The following is a 21,461-nucleotide window of genomic DNA, read 5'->3' on the forward strand; positions in this document are numbered from 1 at the left end:
CAAATGGTAAAGTGAAGCAGGTCATTTTCACGTATTACTAGTAGGCCTGTGTTTTAAAGTGTATGACATTGGAGTGAGTCGAAAATCTTCAATGGAGTGACTAGAACAATGCATCCTGAACGTGTTAAAGCTGTAAACGTTTTGACATCTCACCATTTATTATCAGAGAACCAATCTCACATGCCCAGGAGGATGTGGATTCTCAGTCGCGTAATCAGGCAAATAGCAGAACGGAACGAGCAGGGCATGAGCGCCAGGAGCTGGCAAATGAGCCCAAAGTCTGCGAAAAGGAGACTGATGCAAAACATTCCATACGCTGTTTGCGTTCAGGAAATGCTCATTTGGGGTAGAACTAAATGCTGAATGAAAAAGAACAGCAAAACGTGTGAGTAACATAGAGCAGTGAGCCTGATATCGCCTGCAGCCAAAGTCTTGCTGAGGACGCTCAACACAAAGCTATATGGAAAGCTGAATTGCGTAATAGGAAATGAACAATTTGGTTTCGGGCGAGGAGTGGGAACTAGAGATGCCATTGGGATACTGAGAGTGATAGGGAAGAGGTACGTGGAGAAGAAAACGAAGGTGTATGTTGTTTTCATTGATCTTGAAAAGGCTTTTGACTGTGTCAGATGGGACAAACTGACAGAAATCCTAAGGAAACATGGAGTTGACTGGAGGGATATACGGCTAATTAGAAATTTATATTTGAACTAGAGAGCAAGAGTAAGAATAGGAGGTGTGATGATTGAAGAAATTGAACTGGGAAGAGGTGTAAGAGAAGGTTGTTGTTTGTCACCAACACTGTTCAATATACATCTGGAGGAAATTATTAGTGAAAGTTTTGATGTAAGGAGAGGCGCTTATATAGGGGGTCGGAGAGTGGAGTGTATAAGATTTGCAGACGACATGGTTGTGATGGCAGAGAGTGCATGAGAGATGGAACAAATATTATTATCTAAACACAAAATTGAAAGTATATGGAATGAAGATTAACAAGAAGAAAACGAAAAGCATGGCAACTGGAGGAAAGGGGAGAAAATGCTGTATGAAAGTAGGTGGAGAGGAAATAGAGCAAGTGAATAACTTCAACAACTTCGGAAGTGTAATAATTGATGATATGTATTGCTCAACAGAAATCAGGAAAAGAATTGCAATGGCAAAAGAAGGATTCAAGAGGAAACAGAAATTACTTTGTGGATCACTAAACAAAGATCTGAGGAAAAGACTTGCCAAATGTTACATCTGGGGAGTTGCACTATATGGTGCGGAGACCTGGACATTGAGGAAGGAAGATGAAAGAAGATTGGAGGCACCAAAGATACGAAGATGGAGAAGAATGGAAAAAGTGAAATGGGAAGACAGAGTAAGGAATGAAGAAATATTAAGAAGAGTTGGAGAAGGAATAAACATGCTGAAAGTGATCAGAAAAAAAACGGAACTGTATTGGGCATTGTTTGAGGAGGGACTGTTTATTGAAAGAAGGAATAGAAGAATGGTGGAGGGAAAAAGGGGAAGAGGAAAAAATGAAGTTATCAAATGCTGGACAACAAAAAAGGAGACAAATGTTCAGAAACGAAAAGATTGGCTATGGACAGACAAAAGTGAAAGAGGATTAACCCATGACAAGACCTGCCGTAAGGCATAATACCATACTACTACAACTAAATGCTAACATTTTAGGCAGGACTCGTTGTGTTGGAATTCATCACAGAATTCAGCACTACGTATCATGTTAGGCAGGTGTATGTCATTTGGAGGGTGAAGTCAGGAGACGCAGTTCCCTGCAATCTATCTATCGAAATGACCGGTTATCGCTATGAACTGTAATGGAACGAGGGAAGTGTGATATGTGTTGTAATGTACAATGTTTGAATACGAAGTGCCGTGTTCATCAACCACTTTTAAGCGCGTGGTGAGGTGAAGTAAGAGTTTAGTGCGACGTTGTGGAACGTAACCATAGCTGTAGTCGCATATTCTTCTTGTAGCGGAGGGACTTCCAGCAAGCAGCACAGAAATATTAACAACCGGACTAGCAAGGGTTCTGAGATACACCTGACCACATGCTGCTCTCACATGAAAATTGTTGGACTGTTGTTGGGAGATTTGTAGCCTGCCTATTACTTTTTTATAAGGAATAGAGGCTGGGATATACAGACTGACTAAAGTAGTATTAGCTCTTTTTCGATTACAAATATGAGATTCTGATGAGCCCTTCGCGAATTCCAGCTAACGAAAAGAGGTCATAAAACTTAAATTATCGCATAAAAAATAGTTATGTAATTAATTAGTTGATATTTGCTGATACATGTCTGCAGCCCTAGTACACATTGATAACAACGTGTCACAGTAGCACGCTGTTAGATGATCCGTAGCAAAATAGCCCAGCCACTGGTAAAGTAGGTTGTGGTATGGTAATCCGTTTTCTGTGTTTGAAGAGGAACAGCGCGGCAACAATCCATACTGAGTTTCTGGAAATGTAAGGAAACAATGCACCGTCATATGACCAGTGTTGCCAACTCAGTCATTTATGGCTAAGTCAAATATATTCACAGTAGCGTTTAGCCGTACAAAATCAGGAAAAGAATTGCAATGGCAAAAGAAGGATTCAAGAGGAAACAGAAATTACTTTGTGGATCACTAAACAAAGATCTGAGGAAAAGACTTGCCAAATGTTACATCTGGGGAGTTGCACTATATGGTGCGGAGACCTGGACATTGAGGAAGGAAGATGAAAGAAGATTGGAGGCACCAAAGATACGAAGATGGAGAAGAATGGAAAAAGTGAAATGGGAAGACAGAGTAAGGAATGAAGAAATATTAAGAAGAGTTGGAGAAGGAATAAACATGCTGAAAGTGATCAGAAAAAAAACGGAACTGTATTGGGCATTGTTTGAGGAGGGACTGTTTATTGAAAGAAGGAATAGAAGAATGGTGGAGGGAAAAAGGGGAAGAGGAAAAAATGAAGTTATCAAATGCTGGACAACAAAAAAGGAGACAAATGTTCAGAAACGAAAAGATTGGCTATGGACAGACAAAAGTGAAAGAGGATTAACCCATGACAAGACCTGCCGTAAGGCATAATACCATACTACTACAACTAAATGCTAACATTTTAGGCAGGACTCGTTGTGTTGGAATTCATCACAGAATTCAGCACTACGTATCATGTTAGGCAGGTGTATGTCATTTGGAGGGTGAAGTCAGGAGACGCAGTTCCCTGCAATCTATCTATCGAAATGACCGGTTATCGCTATGAACTGTAATGGAACGAGGGAAGTGTGATATGTGTTGTAATGTACAATGTTTGAATACGAAGTGCCGTGTTCATCAACCACTTTTAAGCGCGTGGTGAGGTGAAGTAAGAGTTTAGTGCGACGTTGTGGAACGTAACCATAGCTGTAGTCGCATATTCTTCTTGTAGCGGAGGGACTTCCAGCAAGCAGCACAGAAATATTAACAACCGGACTAGCAAGGGTTCTGAGATACACCTGACCACATGCTGCTCTCACATGAAAATTGTTGGACTGTTGTTGGGAGATTTGTAGCCTGCCTATTACTTTTTTATAAGGAATAGAGGCTGGGATATACAGACTGACTAAAGTAGTATTAGCTCTTTTTCGATTACAAATATGAGATTCTGATGAGCCCTTCGCGAATTCCAGCTAACGAAAAGAGGTCATAAAACTTAAATTATCGCATAAAAAATAGTTATGTAATTAATTAGTTGATATTTGCTGATACATGTCTGCAGCCCTAGTACACATTGATAACAACGTGTCACAGTAGCACGCTGTTAGATGATCCGTAGCAAAATAGCCCAGCCACTGGTAAAGTAGGTTGTGGTATGGTAATCCGTTTTCTGTGTTTGAAGAGGAACAGCGCGGCAACAATCCATACTGAGTTTCTGGAAATGTAAGGAAACAATGCACCGTCATATGACCAGTGTTGCCAACTCAGTCATTTATGGCTAAGTCAAATATATTCACAGTAGCGTTTAGCCGTACAAAATAGCAAAATGCTTATAGCCTGTAATCTAATCTATTTAACAAACCCGCTGTTCCAAAATCCAGCCTAAATACGATGATTTTAACTAAGCTTTGACTATGCAACGTGAGCTGCTGACAACTTTTATTCACTGTGGTTGTTCTCCATGAAATTTAAAACTGAACTGCGTCGCACCAACTCTATGGTTACAGCGCGTGTTTATATTTTCGTTTGCTCTTGCAAGATAAGGAGAAGGCAAGAAAGAAGGAAACTTAGCTATGTTAACACGGCAGAACCCTACGACAAAGAATAAATAACACGTGATTCACTACTCCACTTACAAACTGCTAGTTGCATTGTGAATCCATGTGCATGTACACGAATCCAGAAGCAAGGATTCTCTTCACTGCAGTGGAGAAATGTTTTGTGAACAGAATGTAATCATTGAATAGTGCAGTAAGTGGTGTTTTAATGCAGTGGTGTATTTTTTTCTGTTTTGAGGGAATTAGACATTAGCAAAAATTTGATCAATAGTATGGAGCCCCAGGATTTCATTATTTAATAGTACTATAAAATCGGTGTGCTTCCGAAGTCTCTGATAGAGGAAGAGAACAAATAGTTAATAAATTAACGAAACTTTTTTTAAAAAAATCTAGAATTCTCCCACAACCAAATCCTGACTGGCGTATTAATTATCATCATTTTACAGTATTTCAGTGTTATAGAATGGTTATCTTGTGATATTTATAACGTCTTGATCGGCTTTAACTTCCGCAAATAAAATGTGAGCAATTTTAGAGACATCAATTATATCTAGCCTTGTTTGAGATGTCATCTGTCCATTATTTGAGAGGATAATCTGCTAACTCTGCGTATGACGTGGTAGGTAGGTGACACAAGGCTCATCCACTGTGGTCAAACTAGTCCGAGCGATGAAGAATGAACTGGCAGATCAACTCTCTGTGAAGATAAGTGGAGGCCATTAGTACTTAAAGAATAGCGTATCACGATCGTGGCGACAATGAAAAAAGTGAAAAATCAGTCGCGGATCAGTTTTTAACATTCTGCACGATATTATCACCTTGAGGGAAGTCGCCGCCCGCTAGGTTCCGTGACTGCTCACACCCATTCAAAAAGGCCGCCGACCCCTGGCAACAATGTCAGTCCCATCTAGATGACATGTTTAGCCTCCTGGTCACCACGGAGGCTTGCTAGATGTATGGCTAGGAGCCCAAGCCACTGGAGGAAAGCAAGCAGTGGTAGCGTGATGTGGATTTAGCAACGCCGAAAAAGGCTAAGACCCAGTCATCATCAGGAAGATGATGCTGAGATCTTACTGCCATGACGTGGTGTTAATAGATCATGCTCGTAAGGGCAAACCGTCCCAGGAGTGTATTCCCAAATTCTTCTTCGCGTAATAATCCCAGACGAAGACTTCTAATAAGCACAAATATAAAAGCTTCAGAGACGAATTTCGTTAGAGTAACCGTTGAACGAGCACAGTATTACATCCCAAAATCCATATTATTCGTACTAGTGGTCTGCACTAATTCAAAGAAATGTGAAACCTGTAGAAGCGTGAATTAAGAAAATATTTGTCCTTTTGGCGATGGCATTAGCTTGGCCCGCCAAGGAGCTTACAGTGTTGAATTCGTTAGAGGACTTTCTTACCATTATTAAGAATTAAAAATCCCCATTATTTCCACAAAAATAGCTTATAGATTCAATTTCGTCAAATTATTTTACGCCAGTTTTTCTAATAAGGGAAGTGTGCGAAGCTTCAACGTAGTCGACAGTCTGCGTCATTATGTGTGAACGGTCAATATTACCATTTCTTTAGGGAATGTTCAGCCTGCGAATATTTTAACAGCGCAGCAGACCTTTCTTTTTACCCCTGATTTCAGAAGCTATAAAGCGGTAAAGGCTCGTAGCAACGAGCCATGTAACTTCTTCACACGCTGAAAGATAACGGTTACCGAGTATGTTCTTTGGAAACTGTCGTAATTAGCGTAACAGACTTAAATGAGCCCTTCTGAGCGGAAAGCCTTTTTCAGGAGCAACTGCCACAGCCGCCCGCGAGATAATATTCTCCCATGTGAGATGCTTCCTTAAGTTAATTGTCTCTCTTTTTTCCGCCTCGCTGTGCTCCATATTCCTAACGACAAAACTCCTTCTCCACGGCACTCTCGTTGTCTCGATACCCTTGCGGAGCACCAGATTTACCAACTTCGAAAAATTTTGACAATGTTCGCCGAACTTTCTTTAAAATACAATTTTTCTTTCGTTTTCTTAAAGTACAAAATGGTAGCAAAGTAAATGTGCTTGCTAGAACACGGTCCAACAATTCATTTGACTTATTTATTTACATTGTTAATCTATAACGTGCTTGTTCAAAGTTGTCAATTTGTAGTACATAATACATTCCTCGTGAATGAGGCACTTTCGTGAAGAAGAGAGTAAAATAGAGACTCACAAACAGATCGTCTCTCTGTTTTCGCATTACTCTTAACTATTTTCACGAAGTCTTCCCGGATGTACCTCTCTAAGACTCCTCTGCACTCCTTGTATATCACTTCTAGCTGCAAGGAGTAAAACTCTTTGAACAAGTACTGCCCATCACCGATTCACTGACCATCACCTATTTCTAGTGCAACGGGATGTTTTATGAACAAATACGTGGAATAGTCATGTGATCCAATTTCGAATCTGCCTCGTGGTTTGGGAGCATGCAAACAGGTTCGGGACGAGTTTCTGGGTCCCTTAAGCAACATCCACAAAAACATTACATTCATAATCGAACAAAGAGTTAATGGAAGTCTTACTTCTTGGGTATCCTAACAAAGAAGAAGGAAGACGCTAGGCCATGCGGTTTATAGGAAGAAGACCCACATCGGACTCGTAGCAACACGAAACAAGCGTAGAATAGGAAGCCTCTCAACCGAGCCACGACAACTAAGGCAAGCGTTCCGTCAAAAATGAGTATAACGAAACCCGTATTTGGAGGGCACTATTCGCCTAGAGCACGGTCAGTCATAGTCACCAAGTGAATCGGGTAAGGAGTGGCCCACACTGTGACTGGGACGCAGCCTTCGCTATGACCTCACTTCCCCACTCAGCCGCCTGCCATTCCCTCTCTTCCCCCAGCCCCACCCCCTACTCGGTTGTCCGAGATCCTGGAGAGGAGGAGAATATCCTCGATATCCCGACACTTCAGCAGATGATGATGATGACAATCGTCGAAACCTGTCGGTATTTCAACACTCATCCGGCTAGAAATCCGAGAGCTCCTCATCAGTAGCAGACGCCAGGAAACTCTACATTCACAAATTTATTCAGTGATTTGACTGGGATAATTAGTTCTGTTTCACCTACTACGTGTTTCTAGTCGTTTGTGACTAATACGGCAGTGTAAATGAGTTCTGGCAGATCGGATTATAATAGCAGCTCAATTGAATTCTCAACAGAGATAGTGCAATGTTATTTGTCGTTCTGGGTCATAAGTAAATAATAAATCAGAGAAAAACAGTTTCCTTGTTAGATTCTCATAGTGAAGAGAATGGGGTTAATTATGCGATTTGCCAAAGGACATTGGCAGTCAAATATAGAGAGACGGTAAGTTTCTCTTAGGGTTATTTTTATAGCTGATGGAACAAATGTGATTGAACCAAGTATCGAACTTGGCCAATAGGGCCCTTGCGTGCGCAAATTCAAGCGGTTCAAAATGGTTCAAATGGCTCTCAGCACTATGGGACTTAACATCTGTGGTCATCAGTCCCCTAGAACTTAAAACTACTTAAACCTAACTAACCTAAGGACATCACACACATCCATGCCCGAGGCAGGATTCGAACCTGCGACCGTAGCGGTCACGCGGTTCCAGACTCTAGCGCCTAGAACTGCTCGGCCACACCGGTCGGCCAAATTCAAGCGGCCCACCAGATACAATTACTGTCAGTTGTTCTGACAGCGTTGATGATAGCGCACGAAACAGCTCAGCCTTAGGTTCGGGTTTGATCCTTGCTATCGTCTAATGTCCAATTTTTGTATCGCTGTCTTGTTCGGTGATAGGAAATCAAATGAACAACTTCGGTGCCACCGTCTCTGGCGGGTTGCCTGAATTTGCGCACACAACGGCCTGATTGGTTAAGTTTAATGCTAATTAACTCGGAAACGGTGCAACATATCGAATTTTTTCCTGTCCGATATTACTCAGCACATCCTACTTTGCACCATCCCTTGCGGAGATAATATAACCTAACCTAAGCTAACCTCTGTACACCAACGAGACCGTTTGCAATGGTGTCGGTCACATGTGGCCTGGAATCTCATTGGGTGGAGTAGAAATCTGTACAGTGAGGAATACCGCTTCCAGCTGATCAACGAAGACGTGTCTGGAGATGATCCGGACAGTGGCGGGATACTATCCTGGCTGTCGCCCACCGTGCAGTCCGACAACTAAGAAATGGTCTGGGGTGCCATTTCATTTCGTAGCAGGGCCAATCTGGTTGTCACAGCGACACCTTTACAGCAAAGCAGTACGTCAGTGATATTCTACACCCCGTTTTGTTGCCCTTCATGGCGAGCTGTTCTGAATTTACATTTCAACATAATGGCCCACTGCACACGGTAACAGTTTTCGTGCTTGCCAAATCCTACTTTCGCCAGCCATGCCGTTGAATCTCACAACAGCTGAGAACATTTGGAGTATTGTGGGCAGGGTCCTCCAACCAGATTGGGATTTTGACGATCTAACACACGAATTGGGCACGATATCCCTCTGGAGGACGTCCAACAACTCTGTCAATCAATGCCAAGTCGAACAACTGCTTGCAAAAGAGACAGTGGTGGACCAACGCGTTATTGACTTGATCAAGTAGCTGCGCGGGGTGGTCGCCTGGTCCAGGTCGTCTTGTCACGATCCGCGCGGCTCACCCCGTCGTAGGTTCGAGTCCTCCCTTGGCCATGGGTGTGTGTGTCGTCCTGAGTGTAAATTAGATTAAGTAGTGTGTAAGCTTAGGGTACGATGTCCTCAGTAGTTTGGTCCCATAAGACCGTACCACAGATTTTTTACTTGGTCATGTGTCGGTAGTTGAAGATCCTACCTCGGTTCTGAAGAAGAAATTTCGCGGATGCAGGGTATTTTAATGTTGAGCCCTTGAGTCTATCTTGTAATTTTTTTTGTATTGAGTGTTTTGTGTAATGAGGCAGTAGGAAAATCATGTGCTATGTCTGTAGGTATTCGTAGGATCGCCATGCCGGTATACTTGTTCTTCTTGATTTGGTTGGATGACGTTATCCATGCCCCAGTTCCATATTCAAGTACGGGACGAACGAAAATTTTATTTGTATACGACACGCTTTCTGTGTTTCACTAGCCGTACTAGGTTAAGTCTGTTCTCTGCCGGTCTTATTTTTCTGTTACATTTTTTCGCAAATTTAACATGTCGTCTGAATGAATTGCATGGTACTTTACGTTTGTTGTGGGGTCATTTCTTTTTTCTCCAGAAATGAACATTTAGTTTGTGTGGTTTCTGTGCTTGCAAATTAATGTCGTGTTGGTGTCTAAACAACGGGCTTTTTGTGTGTTTTGAGTCGTGTCTTCCATTTGTTTACGGATATTTCAGCCTGTTTATATAGGCGTTGCCTGCTCTTTGATTCTGTCGTTTGTTGCAGCGTGACACCAAATATACACTGTCATCTACGTATCAATCTCTATTGATGCTTGGAAATGCTAGCGGCCTACAATCCAGAAAATATTTTATGAGTAAAAAATAAATAAATAAAATCTTACAAGCGAGAGAAATTCCAGAATTGGTCATGTAAATTTGAAACCTTTTTTTATTACTGCATATAAATTTCAATCACAGAGTTATCATGTTCATTGGAAGACTAAGTTGAGTGGACTCATATAATCATGGACAAAATATAACTTCAAACACAGGTGTTTATCGTGAAGAACACGCCAACTAGCAGGTAAGATTCAAACTCTTTATTCTGCGTGCTTGTATTTGTGACTGGATACGTATCTGAGCCTGCGTTGATTTAAGTTCTGTCTGGCAATATCCTACTGTAGCTCCTAAACCTGCAATTACGAATCCTTTCATCGTACTCATTCTTTTGTCAAAATATTGTTGTTGTTCTTTAGGTCTTAGATTACATCAATAGCATGCATGATTTAGTGAAATCAACTGGACAGAGAATAGTGGAGGAACTGCTGCTAAGTTTATCACGAAACCATCGTAGTTTTTACAACGGGTGATTTAACGAACACAGAAAAACTTGATAGATATTGTAATCTTGTGGAACTGAAAACCCTGAACCGTAGTTTCTATAGAAATTTTGGCAAAACAAAACGGCGTAGACCATTGATAAAACTATTTTGCTTTTTCTAGCCATGTGACACGGTAATGTGACGCACGGTTTTCAGTGTGTACTAGGAGTGCAGACATTTACCTGCAAATAAACAAAATATTAGCTACTTTACTTTTTCAAGGTGATGATTAAAACTTTGACTAACCCTCGTAGAAGAATATGCACAGAAAGTTTAAGCTTTCTGACCTGCCCTACGAAGTTAAAAATGTTTCTGGCTTAAAGCCCACTACATCCTCCAGAGTGTGCAAGTAGTGTGTAAGTAGTAAGATAACAATAACCACGCACTGCAGCACGATTCTGGGCTTGTGGCGTGGACACATCTCCTGCTGGAAGACGCCGTCACCTTACGGGAAGACATCGAGCATGAAGTGATGCAGGTCATTCACTAACGCCCACAGCTGCCATCGTGCCTTTGATTACTCCCACAGGCCCCTGAAAGCCCAAGCGAATCTTCCCATAGCATAAAATTGCCCCCACAGCCCTGCGTCTGGGTGCGGTACACGTTTCGAGCAGCCGTTCGTCTCGGTGACGACGTATCCGGACACGACCATCGCCCTGTCCAAAAAGAATCTGATTCTTCCGACCTGGCGACATGTTTCCGTTGGTCAAATCTCGATGACCCGTCTCCAGTGCAGTCATAATTGACCGTGTCGTTGAGTGAGCACGGAAACTACTAGGGGTCGTCTGTTTTGGAGCCCCATGTTCAACAATGGGCTCTGAACGGTGGGCTCCGGAACATTTGTGCCTACTCCAGCATTGTTCTCTGTTGTCAGACCTACCACAGATTGCTGCATGTTCTGCTTTAGGCCGGTATTACACTATCAAATTTCTTTGTCCAATATCTTTGTCAAAGATATTTGATAGTGTAATAGGGACTTTGTCAAATGTCGTCCAATATTTGATCAAATCTAGGGCCTCGCTGTATATGTGATCAATGAAACCGCTTGTCTTCTGTTCACTGCAATGTGACATGTTACCACATGGAGCGCTAGCATCGCTGCAGCGTTCTGTCGTCTGTAGTGTTTTTATAACCATTGCCGTTAAATACAATTGATGTGTGCCGACAACTACAAAATTAATAGAGATGTCTGAAGCTGATGAGGCGCTTTACAACGTGAGGCACCCTGAATACAAAAATAGATTAAGAAGATTGGAGACCTAACCTGACCTAACCTAACCTAACCTAACCTAACATAACCCTCTCCTGTAGCAAGGAATCGGAGTATTATAGTGAGCCTGTCTTCTGAAGATGTAGCAGTTCTTAAGTGAATATTGTGCTTTGTGATATGAGGATACACTTCATTGAGCACATACAGAAATGTATGCTCATCCATTCTTAAGTAATTGATGTACGACTTGACGTCTTCCACTGTAAGCTGACGTAACAAGTTTTGTTGAATGCTTTTATCGTGTCGTCGTAAAACCCACGGCTTCACCCAGATTAGATTAGTTTTTCGTTCCATAGATCCGTGCTGAGGAGATCCTCTTGGATGTGGAACATGTCGATTTTTTTAAAGCCGAAATAACAATACTAATAGTATGAATAAATACAATACATCATTTGTTTCTAATAAAAATTTCGCCAATGGAGTAGAAGGAGTTGGCCAGTAGTAAGTCTTTCACGCTCCTTTTAAACTGATCTTTATTTCTAACTAAATTTTTTATGTTTCCTGGCAAATTATTGAAGATGAGTGTTCCTGAGTAGTGGACCCCTTTTTGAACTAAAGTAAGTGCTTTTAAGTCCTTGTGCAGATCATTTTTGTTCCTGGTATTGTATGTATGAACTGATTTGTTTGTTGGAAAAAGAGATATATTATTTACGACAAATTTCATTAAGAAGTAAATATACTGAGAGGCAGTAGTTAGTATACCCAGTTCTTTGAAGAGGTTTCTGTAGGAGGTCCGTGAATTTACTCCACAAATAATACGTATTACACGCTTTTGGACCTTGAAAACTTTCGTTTTTCATTTTTATGTTGCTTATGTCTGCTAACACTCGAATTGCAAATACAGATTTGTTAAGGCCTTTCTGCAGTTCTGTGGTGTGCTCCTCCCAACTGAATTTATTATCAAGTTGTAATCCCAGGACTTCATGTGCACACAATGCAATTGGAGTACGTAGAACTGCTGCGGTTAATAACAAGTTGTTGTCAGCCATCTTGAACTTTGACGAAAAATTTGATGACAGTGTAATACCCCTTCTAGCGCTACGTCAAAGATCTTTGTCAAATATATTGGACGGAATATTGGATCACATCTTTGATCAAATCTTTGACAAAGAAATTTGATAGTGTAATACCGGCCTTACAGAGCGCGTAAGCCTCTGTCCTGACATTCCGTGATGAGGCGTGAACGTCCAACTCCTTTTCGCCTACTTCTGGTTTCACCGTCCTTCATCCACTTTCCATAGATGCTCACGACAGTAGCACGCTGCAGCCGACCAGCTTTGCCGTTTAAGAGATGTTCGTTATCAGGCGCGGGACCATAAGACTACTCTTTGTTAAAGTCGCTCATGCCAGTTGATTTCTGCATTTGCCGTCGATGTAGACGCTAGAATGATTTCCCATATGTCTCTGTTCCGCCTATATACGTACTTTCCTTGCCGTATCACGTGCCCTTCAACGCCACCAATCTCGTGGTGGTCAAAAGTTTTGGCTCATCATTGCAGGGCTAGGTTACAATTAAACATTCGCTACTGGAGCCAGTGTGGTCGAAAAAAAAAAAAAATTCTGTTCCCAGCTCAGCAGGAATGACGATCAGATTGTGCGCTGCAGGATTTGTGTCGTTAGTAGTGTTTGTCATAACCAGCCGTTAGGCGCAGGTACTGGTCTGGCGACACAGAGTTGAAACAGAGACATGTGTGCATTACAGTTGCAGACACTCAATTTGCGTCTTGACAAGGTGAGCAGTGCTTTACTCATAAAGCTGTTTAATCACAACAACAGCAATAGTGATGCTGCTCTTCTCGACTACCGATACATTAAAGAAACACACGGGGAGGTCCTCTTTGCGCACCGGGGTTGAAGAACATGACTCGGAAGTTCGTATTAACTGGCGATTTGGGAATTGCTTCTGGGAGAGGCCGACAGCCAATTACTCCACAAATTGTTGAAAAAGTTACTGCTGCTATGGCTGAGAACGCTGTACCAAATGTGCGATATTCAAGCAATGCCCTAACCGTGCCACGACACCTGGGCGTTCCGTGGTCCATCGTTGTTTCGGCTAGCAGTTGGGCAATCTCTAGCACGGTTACAGGCTGGCGTGGATGCAGATGGTCGCCACACGGAGCAACGTTTGTAACCTGCAACGTAAACATCGTACGCAGATAGGAAATGTTACCCTCTCATGTGCAAATTAAAATGTGTTTCTTTCAATAGTTCATTCATTATTTCTCTTCCGTATGTCATTCGAAATCTTTTCACAATGTTTCATTGTCCCACGATCACTCGTTTTTCATGGGCTCCTCTCAAGTAGCGAAAATTTATTTATAACCACTCTGTATATCCCTTGTTCACTGACCCCACCTCTTCATTGGCGCTGATGCTACACGTCCCTTGGTAAAACTAGTCGTATTGAGATATCGAAGATAGCAATATTTGTGGCAATGAAAGTTTGACGATAGCCTGGAGGTTTGCTTCATTTACCTAATAGTCTTAGCGTGAATTCTGCAGTTTCGTCACAGATGGCGGAGATAGATCCTTCCTTCCAGTCCAAGTGGACAACGCCCCACCCCACCCCATCTTTCCGTGTTCTGGTCCTCCGTTCTTTCCCCTGCTCAACAAGCTTCTACTGTACTTCACAACATTTCATCTACATCATGAACGTTTCGATTTTCACGGACCATCAGCATAAACATTACATCCTAGCAGCATGGAACATCATTACTGATTAGGCCTACATTCTAACTATTGTGTAAAGTCATCTATTTTTTCAAAACATCATAAAATTATATCACGATGAGTATTTTTAAAAACAGATTTTGTTTTCATCTGGTTCACACAGTAAAAACGTTTGTTAAACATGGAAAAACCTTTGGCAGAAGAGCGATTTTATTCGCTGCCAGCGTGTCCCTCAGGGCAAACGAAAAAACAATTAAAAGGAGAGAGCAGCCCTTGGCCACTGCCGTCTCGCTCCGCTGCTTCAGAACGGTGTTTGACTCCATCGGAAGTGGTCGCCGCCACGTGATTGATTGCTTTGACCTGTATGAAGTAGCCTTTCGAGATAGACACCAGGTCCTCTTCTATAGTCAAGCGATACTCTTGAGTAGTCGCTGAAGCCTACTTAAGATATTTCTCGTGATCTCTTGAATTTAATACTCTGCGGTATGACGTCTCTATCACGGTATGCCAAATTCTGTTACTAGATAAACACTTCTTAAAGCAACTAAGAAGAATCATTTTCCTGTTATTAGTGCGTTGCACCACTTACACATTTTCTTTAAACATAAGGTAATTAATACCTTTGCTTTTTGGGAAACGAATGGTCTTTTCATTGCCATCGAAAATATGTAATGCAAAGCACGTGGCTGTAACTTACATGAGGAATATTATGAAGTTTTCGTGTGCCACAATGATTTGTATAGAATATGTTTACTGTTTGCACTGCAGCATTTTGTCCACAGTCCTGAAAAAGCTTAAGTTAAGAAAAAGAAATAATGCTCTCCGCTGAACATATGTAAGCGTTTGTGACTGTTTCAGTTTATATCTTATTAATGCCGGCACAAATTATATGTTTTCTATCCGCACAAGATTTAAAATGGAGAAAAATAAGAAAATATCCCATAAATGGAAAAGTTAGCCATTTCAAGATGGGAATGGTAGTCCAAAAGCGGCATCGTCATTAACTAAAGCTTTTTCAAAGAACTTGCGACTGGTAGCGTTCTTTACCAACAAATGTTGAGCTATTTCACGTCTAATATGGCGTTTTCCTGGGCAGGAGGACTCACTTTTAGGTTAGCATGTACGCTATCTGATCAGAAGTATCTGGATACCCCTATGTAATGCGGAACTGAGTGCTAGGTGTCATGAGAGGCGGACCAGCCAAAGTGAAGGCAGATGGAGAGTACTGTGTTATCAGCGGAGAAGCAGTGGCAGAAGAATGTGTGTGTTAGGACAGCTCAGAGACTTCAAGTGATTGCTAGTCACTGGATGTCTTCTGTGTAACAAATCCATCGGGAGCATTTCAACCCTTTTAACACTTGCTAAGTGGGTGTTGGTGATACGTAAGTCTTCATGCTTTCGTGACCATTGTCACTGAAGTTAAAACCTTGTGTACTGTTACGCTGCATCACGTTTCTTCTAAACTACCGAAGTTTCGACGCCTGTATTGGAATATTCTTCATAATAGTGTGGTGTCCACTGTTGATTGAACAACAGTCAGCAGTGATACTACAAGACCCTGATGAAGATCCCAGCAGAGGGGTCGAAAAGTCCATCGTTTGGAAGAATGACGCCGCCTAACAACCGGGAAGATTTTAACTTCTGTTTGTGATATGATTCTAAAGTGGAAACGGGAAGTAACAAACACAGCTAAATGAAGACCAGACGGACTTCCTGTTCTGAAGGGAAGGGGCCGTCGATCACTGCGGAGCGTAGTTGCAAAATGTTGTAAAAAATCGCTTGAAATCTGCGGAAGGGCGAAGTTCCAAATTGCTACCACCACTCGACATAGTACAATGACCGTGCGCAGGGAATAAAAAAAAGTGGATCGTGCAGCTATTCATAGGCTACGCATTTCTGTAGTCAACGCTGAGCGACGTTTGGAATCGTGTAAAATGCGACCCAAGTGGACGCTGGAGGAATGGAAATGAGTGATTTGGAATAAATGAATCACGCCGTATGCTGTGGCAATGCGATGGAAGTGTTCGGATTTGATGATTTCCTGGAGTGTGTTACCTTCCATCGTCTATTGTGTCAACAGTGAAGCATGGTGGAGGTGGTGTTACAGTATGGCGGTGTTTTTCATGGTTGTGGTGTGGTTCCCTTGTTGTTATTAAGAATACGGCACGGAACACTTCACACAATAGGGGAATAATTCAAAGACCACGATTATTTGTTTTAGTATGAAAACACACGCTATCGTAAAGCAGCATCTGTGAAGCAATGATTTGTGAACAATATCGTTTCTGAAATCTACTGGCCTTTCCTGAGTCCTCACCTCACCTGAAGACAATGGGGCACCCCAGCGTCGAACATCGGTAGCCTCTCTGGTTCCGGTTCCTGAGGAAGAATGTTCTGCCATACCTCCACAGACATTTAGATAGCTAAATGAAAGTGTTCCCAGCAGAGTTAATAAAAGATGAACGGTCGACACACCGCATATTGACGTCCATTAACAGGTTTTCGGGTTGTTTTGATCAAGTGGTATTAGAGAAATGAACCGACTGGTATCTTTAGCATTCTACTCTGCTTAGCTACGACAGTTTATCGTCACTCGCGCCGGTGGTGACGCAGAGAACAGTGGAACAAGCAGGCGGCCCCTGTCTTCGATTATTGCGGAGATCATGAAGTGAACGGCTAGTCAGAAGCAAAATCTACAGCTTAGCTGAAGTCAGAAGCGTGCAGAAACAGTTCAAGGAGTAATGTGTATCATATAACGAAAACAGAGGCAAGGCCAATCGCTCTACTAATCAATGGCGCCTATCGAAGGGTTTAATGAAACAGGGAGACTGGGGGACACGTGCCAGGCCGCGTTATTTGCTAGCACTCTCGCGTGAGTAGACCGTCCCACGTGGCACCGTTGTTCCTGCGACGGCGCCCTCTCCGGGGGCGAGCTGTCGTCATGGTATGAAGTGCGAGTATCCCTGGCCTTTCCTCCGTATCAGTCCCCAGACTGGGCGGGGAATCCGAATCACTGTCGCACACTAAGCTGTTAGGGAGTTTAAAGTTTTTTACTACAGTGGTCAAAATAAATGTTGCATAAAGCTTTATTGTGAATACCGGACGTAATGGTAAAAGGAACTGATTTTGTTGTGTCAGGTACCATCCTAAGAAAACATAAATAAAGAAGTCAAATACCTGCTCAATTGATAAACATAAACAAAAGAACAAAAACAAAACCTTAGGAAAGATTCCACTGCAAACACTACAGTTTCTTCTCAGTATTATCTTACATAACATATTGTGTGTGAACTAACTGACGCTTCTAGTAATTGGAGACATTTTTGAAAGCGATTAGATATATTTCTTATCAATCTGCGCAAATAAGCCTGTGGGATATTGTGCCACTATTCCACAGAGGCCTCTATGATGCCAAAAACATCTCATTACAAACCGCCCGTTCTAACATGGCCCATGGTTCCTGACTGCAACTGAGGTCAGGAGAATATGGAGGACATTTCATCTGATGGATTCTCTGCTCCATTAGGAAGGTGTTTACAATATTGAGCGATGGAGGCGTGCATTGTCTTCCTTCAGCGTGAATCCCTCTCCAAAATGTTCAACAAATGGAAACGCAATGCGTCCAAGGATACCGTACCGACACTTCACGTCAATCATCCTCCTATGTATTGGCACAAGGGGTGTCCTGCATCCATACATGATTCCGCTCCAAAACCTTACTGGTCCGTCACGATAAAGGTGGCGGTCTACGATACAGTTACGGTGCAAATGTTATTCTCGTTCTTCCACACAGGAATATATCGGGGAGGAGACTGATACGGGCCTCATCAGAAAAGAGCGTTGTGCCCCATCGAGAGTGGTTTGGTGCCCTCGTGACACTATTCCGTCTCCCAACCCGAATTAGAGAACGAAACTTGATAGGTGGTCTGTCACGTAATCCCTCCTCATAGAGCCTGTTTCGCATCATTTACGGCGACACGTGCACTCCTGTAGCTGCTTGGAACTGCCGCCGTACATGTGTAGTACTACGTTGAGGGTTTCTGCTCGCTGTTATACTCAGATATCGGTCCTGCACACCTGTTGTTTTTCTGCCTCCGCAACTTCTGTGGCGATCGTCAACTCATCCCATCGCTAGAAACTTATTTCAGATTCTAGAGACGTCACCTTGACCACTGTGGTTTTCGCTGTGCCAGCCACCTGTCTCGTTCCCTGCTCCTTACAGAGTGACTGTTAAGGAGGTTGTGATCGTACTTTGTTGTCCGAACCATTCTTAAGCAATACAACTCTCGTAACGAGACACAGCACGAGTATTGCAATGTTTACAGACGACGTGGTCGCTATAGATTGCGCATACTGTCCCCTCACGTAGAAACATGGATTGTTTCCGCTAGAATTACATTACGAACAAATCAGTGTATAGATATCAGAACGTACTGAATTTCTGGGTCACAACGTTCAGCGTGAAAGTTTGGGCAATATGCAACGTTTATTTTAACCATTTTAAAAACTGCCTATGATAGCATGTAAACTGTTAAAATTTAAAATTTTAGAGAACATTAACTTAAAATTTATTAACAATTTACATGATATCCCAGACTGTTTTTATTTAAAAAGTTTTAGTCTAATTTTGGACAACTGTTTCCCAGGAACAATGTTCCAAAAGATGCCAGGAGGTTCTTTATTTTCTGTAGGTCGTAGCCCTATATGGGAGATGGCGTGATTTGTTCGCCAGATACACTACTGGCCATTAAAATTCCTACACCACGAAGATGACGTGCTACAGACGCGAAATTTAACCGACAGGAAGAAGATGCTGTGATATGCAGATGATTAGCTTTTCAGAGCATTGACACAAGGCTGGCACCGGTGGCGACACCTACAACGTGCTGACATGAGGAAAGTTTCCAACCTATTTCTCATACACAAACAGCAGTTGACCGGCGTTGCCTGGTGAAACATTATTGTGATGCCTCGTGTAAGGAGGAGAAATGCGTACCATCACGTTTTCGACTTTGATAAAGGTCGGATTGTAGCCTATTGCGATTGCAGTTTATCGTATCGCGACATTGCTGCTCGCGTTGGTCGAGATCGAATGACTGTTAGCAGAATATGGAATCGGTGGGTTCAGGAGGGTAATACGGAACGCCGTGCTGGATCCCAACGGTCTCGTATCACTAGCAGTCGAGATGACAGGCATCTTATCCGCATGGCTGTAACCGATCGTTCAGCCACGGCTCGATCCCTGAGTCAACAGATGGGGACGTTTGCAAGATAACAACCATCTGCACGAACAGTTCGAGGACGCTTGCAGCAGCATGGACTATTAGCTCGGAGACCACGGCTGCGGTTAACCTTGACGCTGCATCACAAACAGGAGCACCTGCAATGGTGTACTCAACGACGAACCTGGGTGCACGAATGGCAAAACGTAATTTTTCCGGATGAATCCAGGTTCTGTTTACAGCATCATGATGGTCGCATCCGTGTTTGTCGACATCGCGGTGAACGCACATTGGAAGCGTGTATTCGTCATCGCCATACTGGCGTATCACCCGGCGTGATGGTATGGGGTGCCATTGGTTACACGTCTCGGTCACCTCTTGTTCGCGCTGACGACACTTTGAACAGTGGACGTTACATTTCAGATGTGTTACGACTCGTGGCTCTACCCTTCATTCGATCCCTGCGAAACCCTACATTTCGGCAGGATAATGCACGACCCCATGTTGCAGGTCCTGTACGGGCCTTTCGACTGCTGCCCTGGCCAGCACATTCTCCAGATCTCTCACCAACTGAAAACGTCTGGTCAATGGTGGCCGAGCAACTGGCTCGCCACAATACGGCAGTCACTACTCTTGATGAACTGTGGTATCTTGTTGAAGCTGCATGGGCAGCTGTACCTGTACACGCCATCCAAGCTCTGTTTGACTCAATGCCCAGGCGTATGAAGGCCGTTATTACGGCCAGAGGTGGTTGTTCTGGGTACTGATTTCTCAGGATCTACACACCCAAATTGCGCGAGTGTGAGTGGTAGAGAGAAGGTACTCACTGCTGGAGGTCTCGCAGGCCGTCGGGCAGGTCCCGCAGGCAGTTGGAGGAGAGGTCGAGCAGCGCGAGCCGGTCGAGGCGCAGCAGCGGCGGCGGCAGCGCGGCCAGCGCGTTGTGCGCGAGCGAGAGGGCGCGCAGCCCGCGGCAGCAGGGGGCGGCGGACAGCGCCTCCAGGTCGCGCAGCCGGTTGCGCGACGCGTCCAGCTCCAGCAGCGACGCGCCGCACAGTAGCGCCGCCGGCAGCGACTCCAGCGCGCCGCCGCTCACGTCCAGCCGCGACGGCTGCGCCGCCTCCTCCGTCGCCTGCCGCACCCACGAAAACACCCCGTACCCTCTGTCTGCAAGGTGTCCACAACGTATCGAAAACATGCGTGTATCTGTATAATGCGTGTATTTACCAAACAAATTACCAAATGTTGCCGTACTTTTTTAACTTATGCAACTGTCCCTCTGTCTTTTATTTTGCATCTGTATCAGTCTTTTAATCCATCCGCGAAACGCCTTTTGTATTTTAAATTATGCGACTGAAAGTATGTCTTTTTTTGTCAAACATAAATTTTGTCAACTGCCCTGTCCATTTTTATAGTATGTTTTAAACTTTTTAGTCTCATATGGCTGAAGAGCTGCGATTTGTTCCCACTGGCAGCCCCCCCCCCCCTTTGCCCATATGGGGCGAGGGAAATGAAATGATAATAAAGAAAAACCTGCTACTAACCACAAAGTGTCCGAATAGTAAACAAAAGGCATATATTATGCCTTGTGTGGGTAGCGGTCCCTTGATCTCAAGGTGGTCTGTTCTGTGACGTATAGCTTGTAAAAAATATTGATTGTCCATCTGTGTCTCGCGTGTTACAGAAACGAGGGTCTTGAAATTCTGGCACCTGTTGTTTGTGTAAACTACAACTCGAAACTTATTGGGCAATTATTGTTTAATTAATTGGATCTTTTTATTGATTTCTCCCACCAACTGATTCGAATAAGGCTAACAATAAATTTGGTGGACAAATGCTATTTCGTTCTCTGGATAATTTTATTAAATTTCGCCACCAGCTGATTTCAATATGTGTAAGAGTAAATTCGGTGGGCCAATTGTTGTTTAATTCATTGATAATTTTATTGAATTCTGCACACGATTGTCTTTTTAAGTTGTAATAGCAATTGTAAAGTTAGTTGGCAGTTGATGTCTTGCTCTCTGATCTTTTTATCAAATTATCCCAT

The 21,461-nt window shown here is 43.0% G+C and overlaps 1 protein-coding gene across 1 annotated transcript in view; it reads right to left on the reverse strand.

Annotated features, from left to right (window-relative positions):
• The window catches only part of LOC124775756 (protein phosphatase PHLPP-like protein), a 241,492-nt gene extending 220,671 nt beyond the window's left edge, over nucleotides 1-20,821 (reverse strand). Inside the window, exons 1-2 of the mRNA XM_047250585.1 lie at nucleotides 20,795-20,821; nucleotides 20,245-20,489 (exon numbers count right to left, since the gene is read on the reverse strand). Coding sequence (XP_047106541.1) covers nucleotides 20,245-20,489; nucleotides 20,795-20,821 — 272 coding nt within the window. The remainder of the gene's footprint in view (nucleotides 1-20,244; nucleotides 20,490-20,794) is intronic.
• Between the last annotated feature and the right edge of the window lie 640 nt (nucleotides 20,822-21,461).

The sequence above is a fragment of the Schistocerca piceifrons genome, chromosome 2 (genome assembly GCF_021461385.2).
Source record: "Schistocerca piceifrons isolate TAMUIC-IGC-003096 chromosome 2, iqSchPice1.1, whole genome shotgun sequence".
Classification (NCBI taxonomy): domain Eukaryota; kingdom Metazoa; phylum Arthropoda; class Insecta; order Orthoptera; family Acrididae; genus Schistocerca; species Schistocerca piceifrons.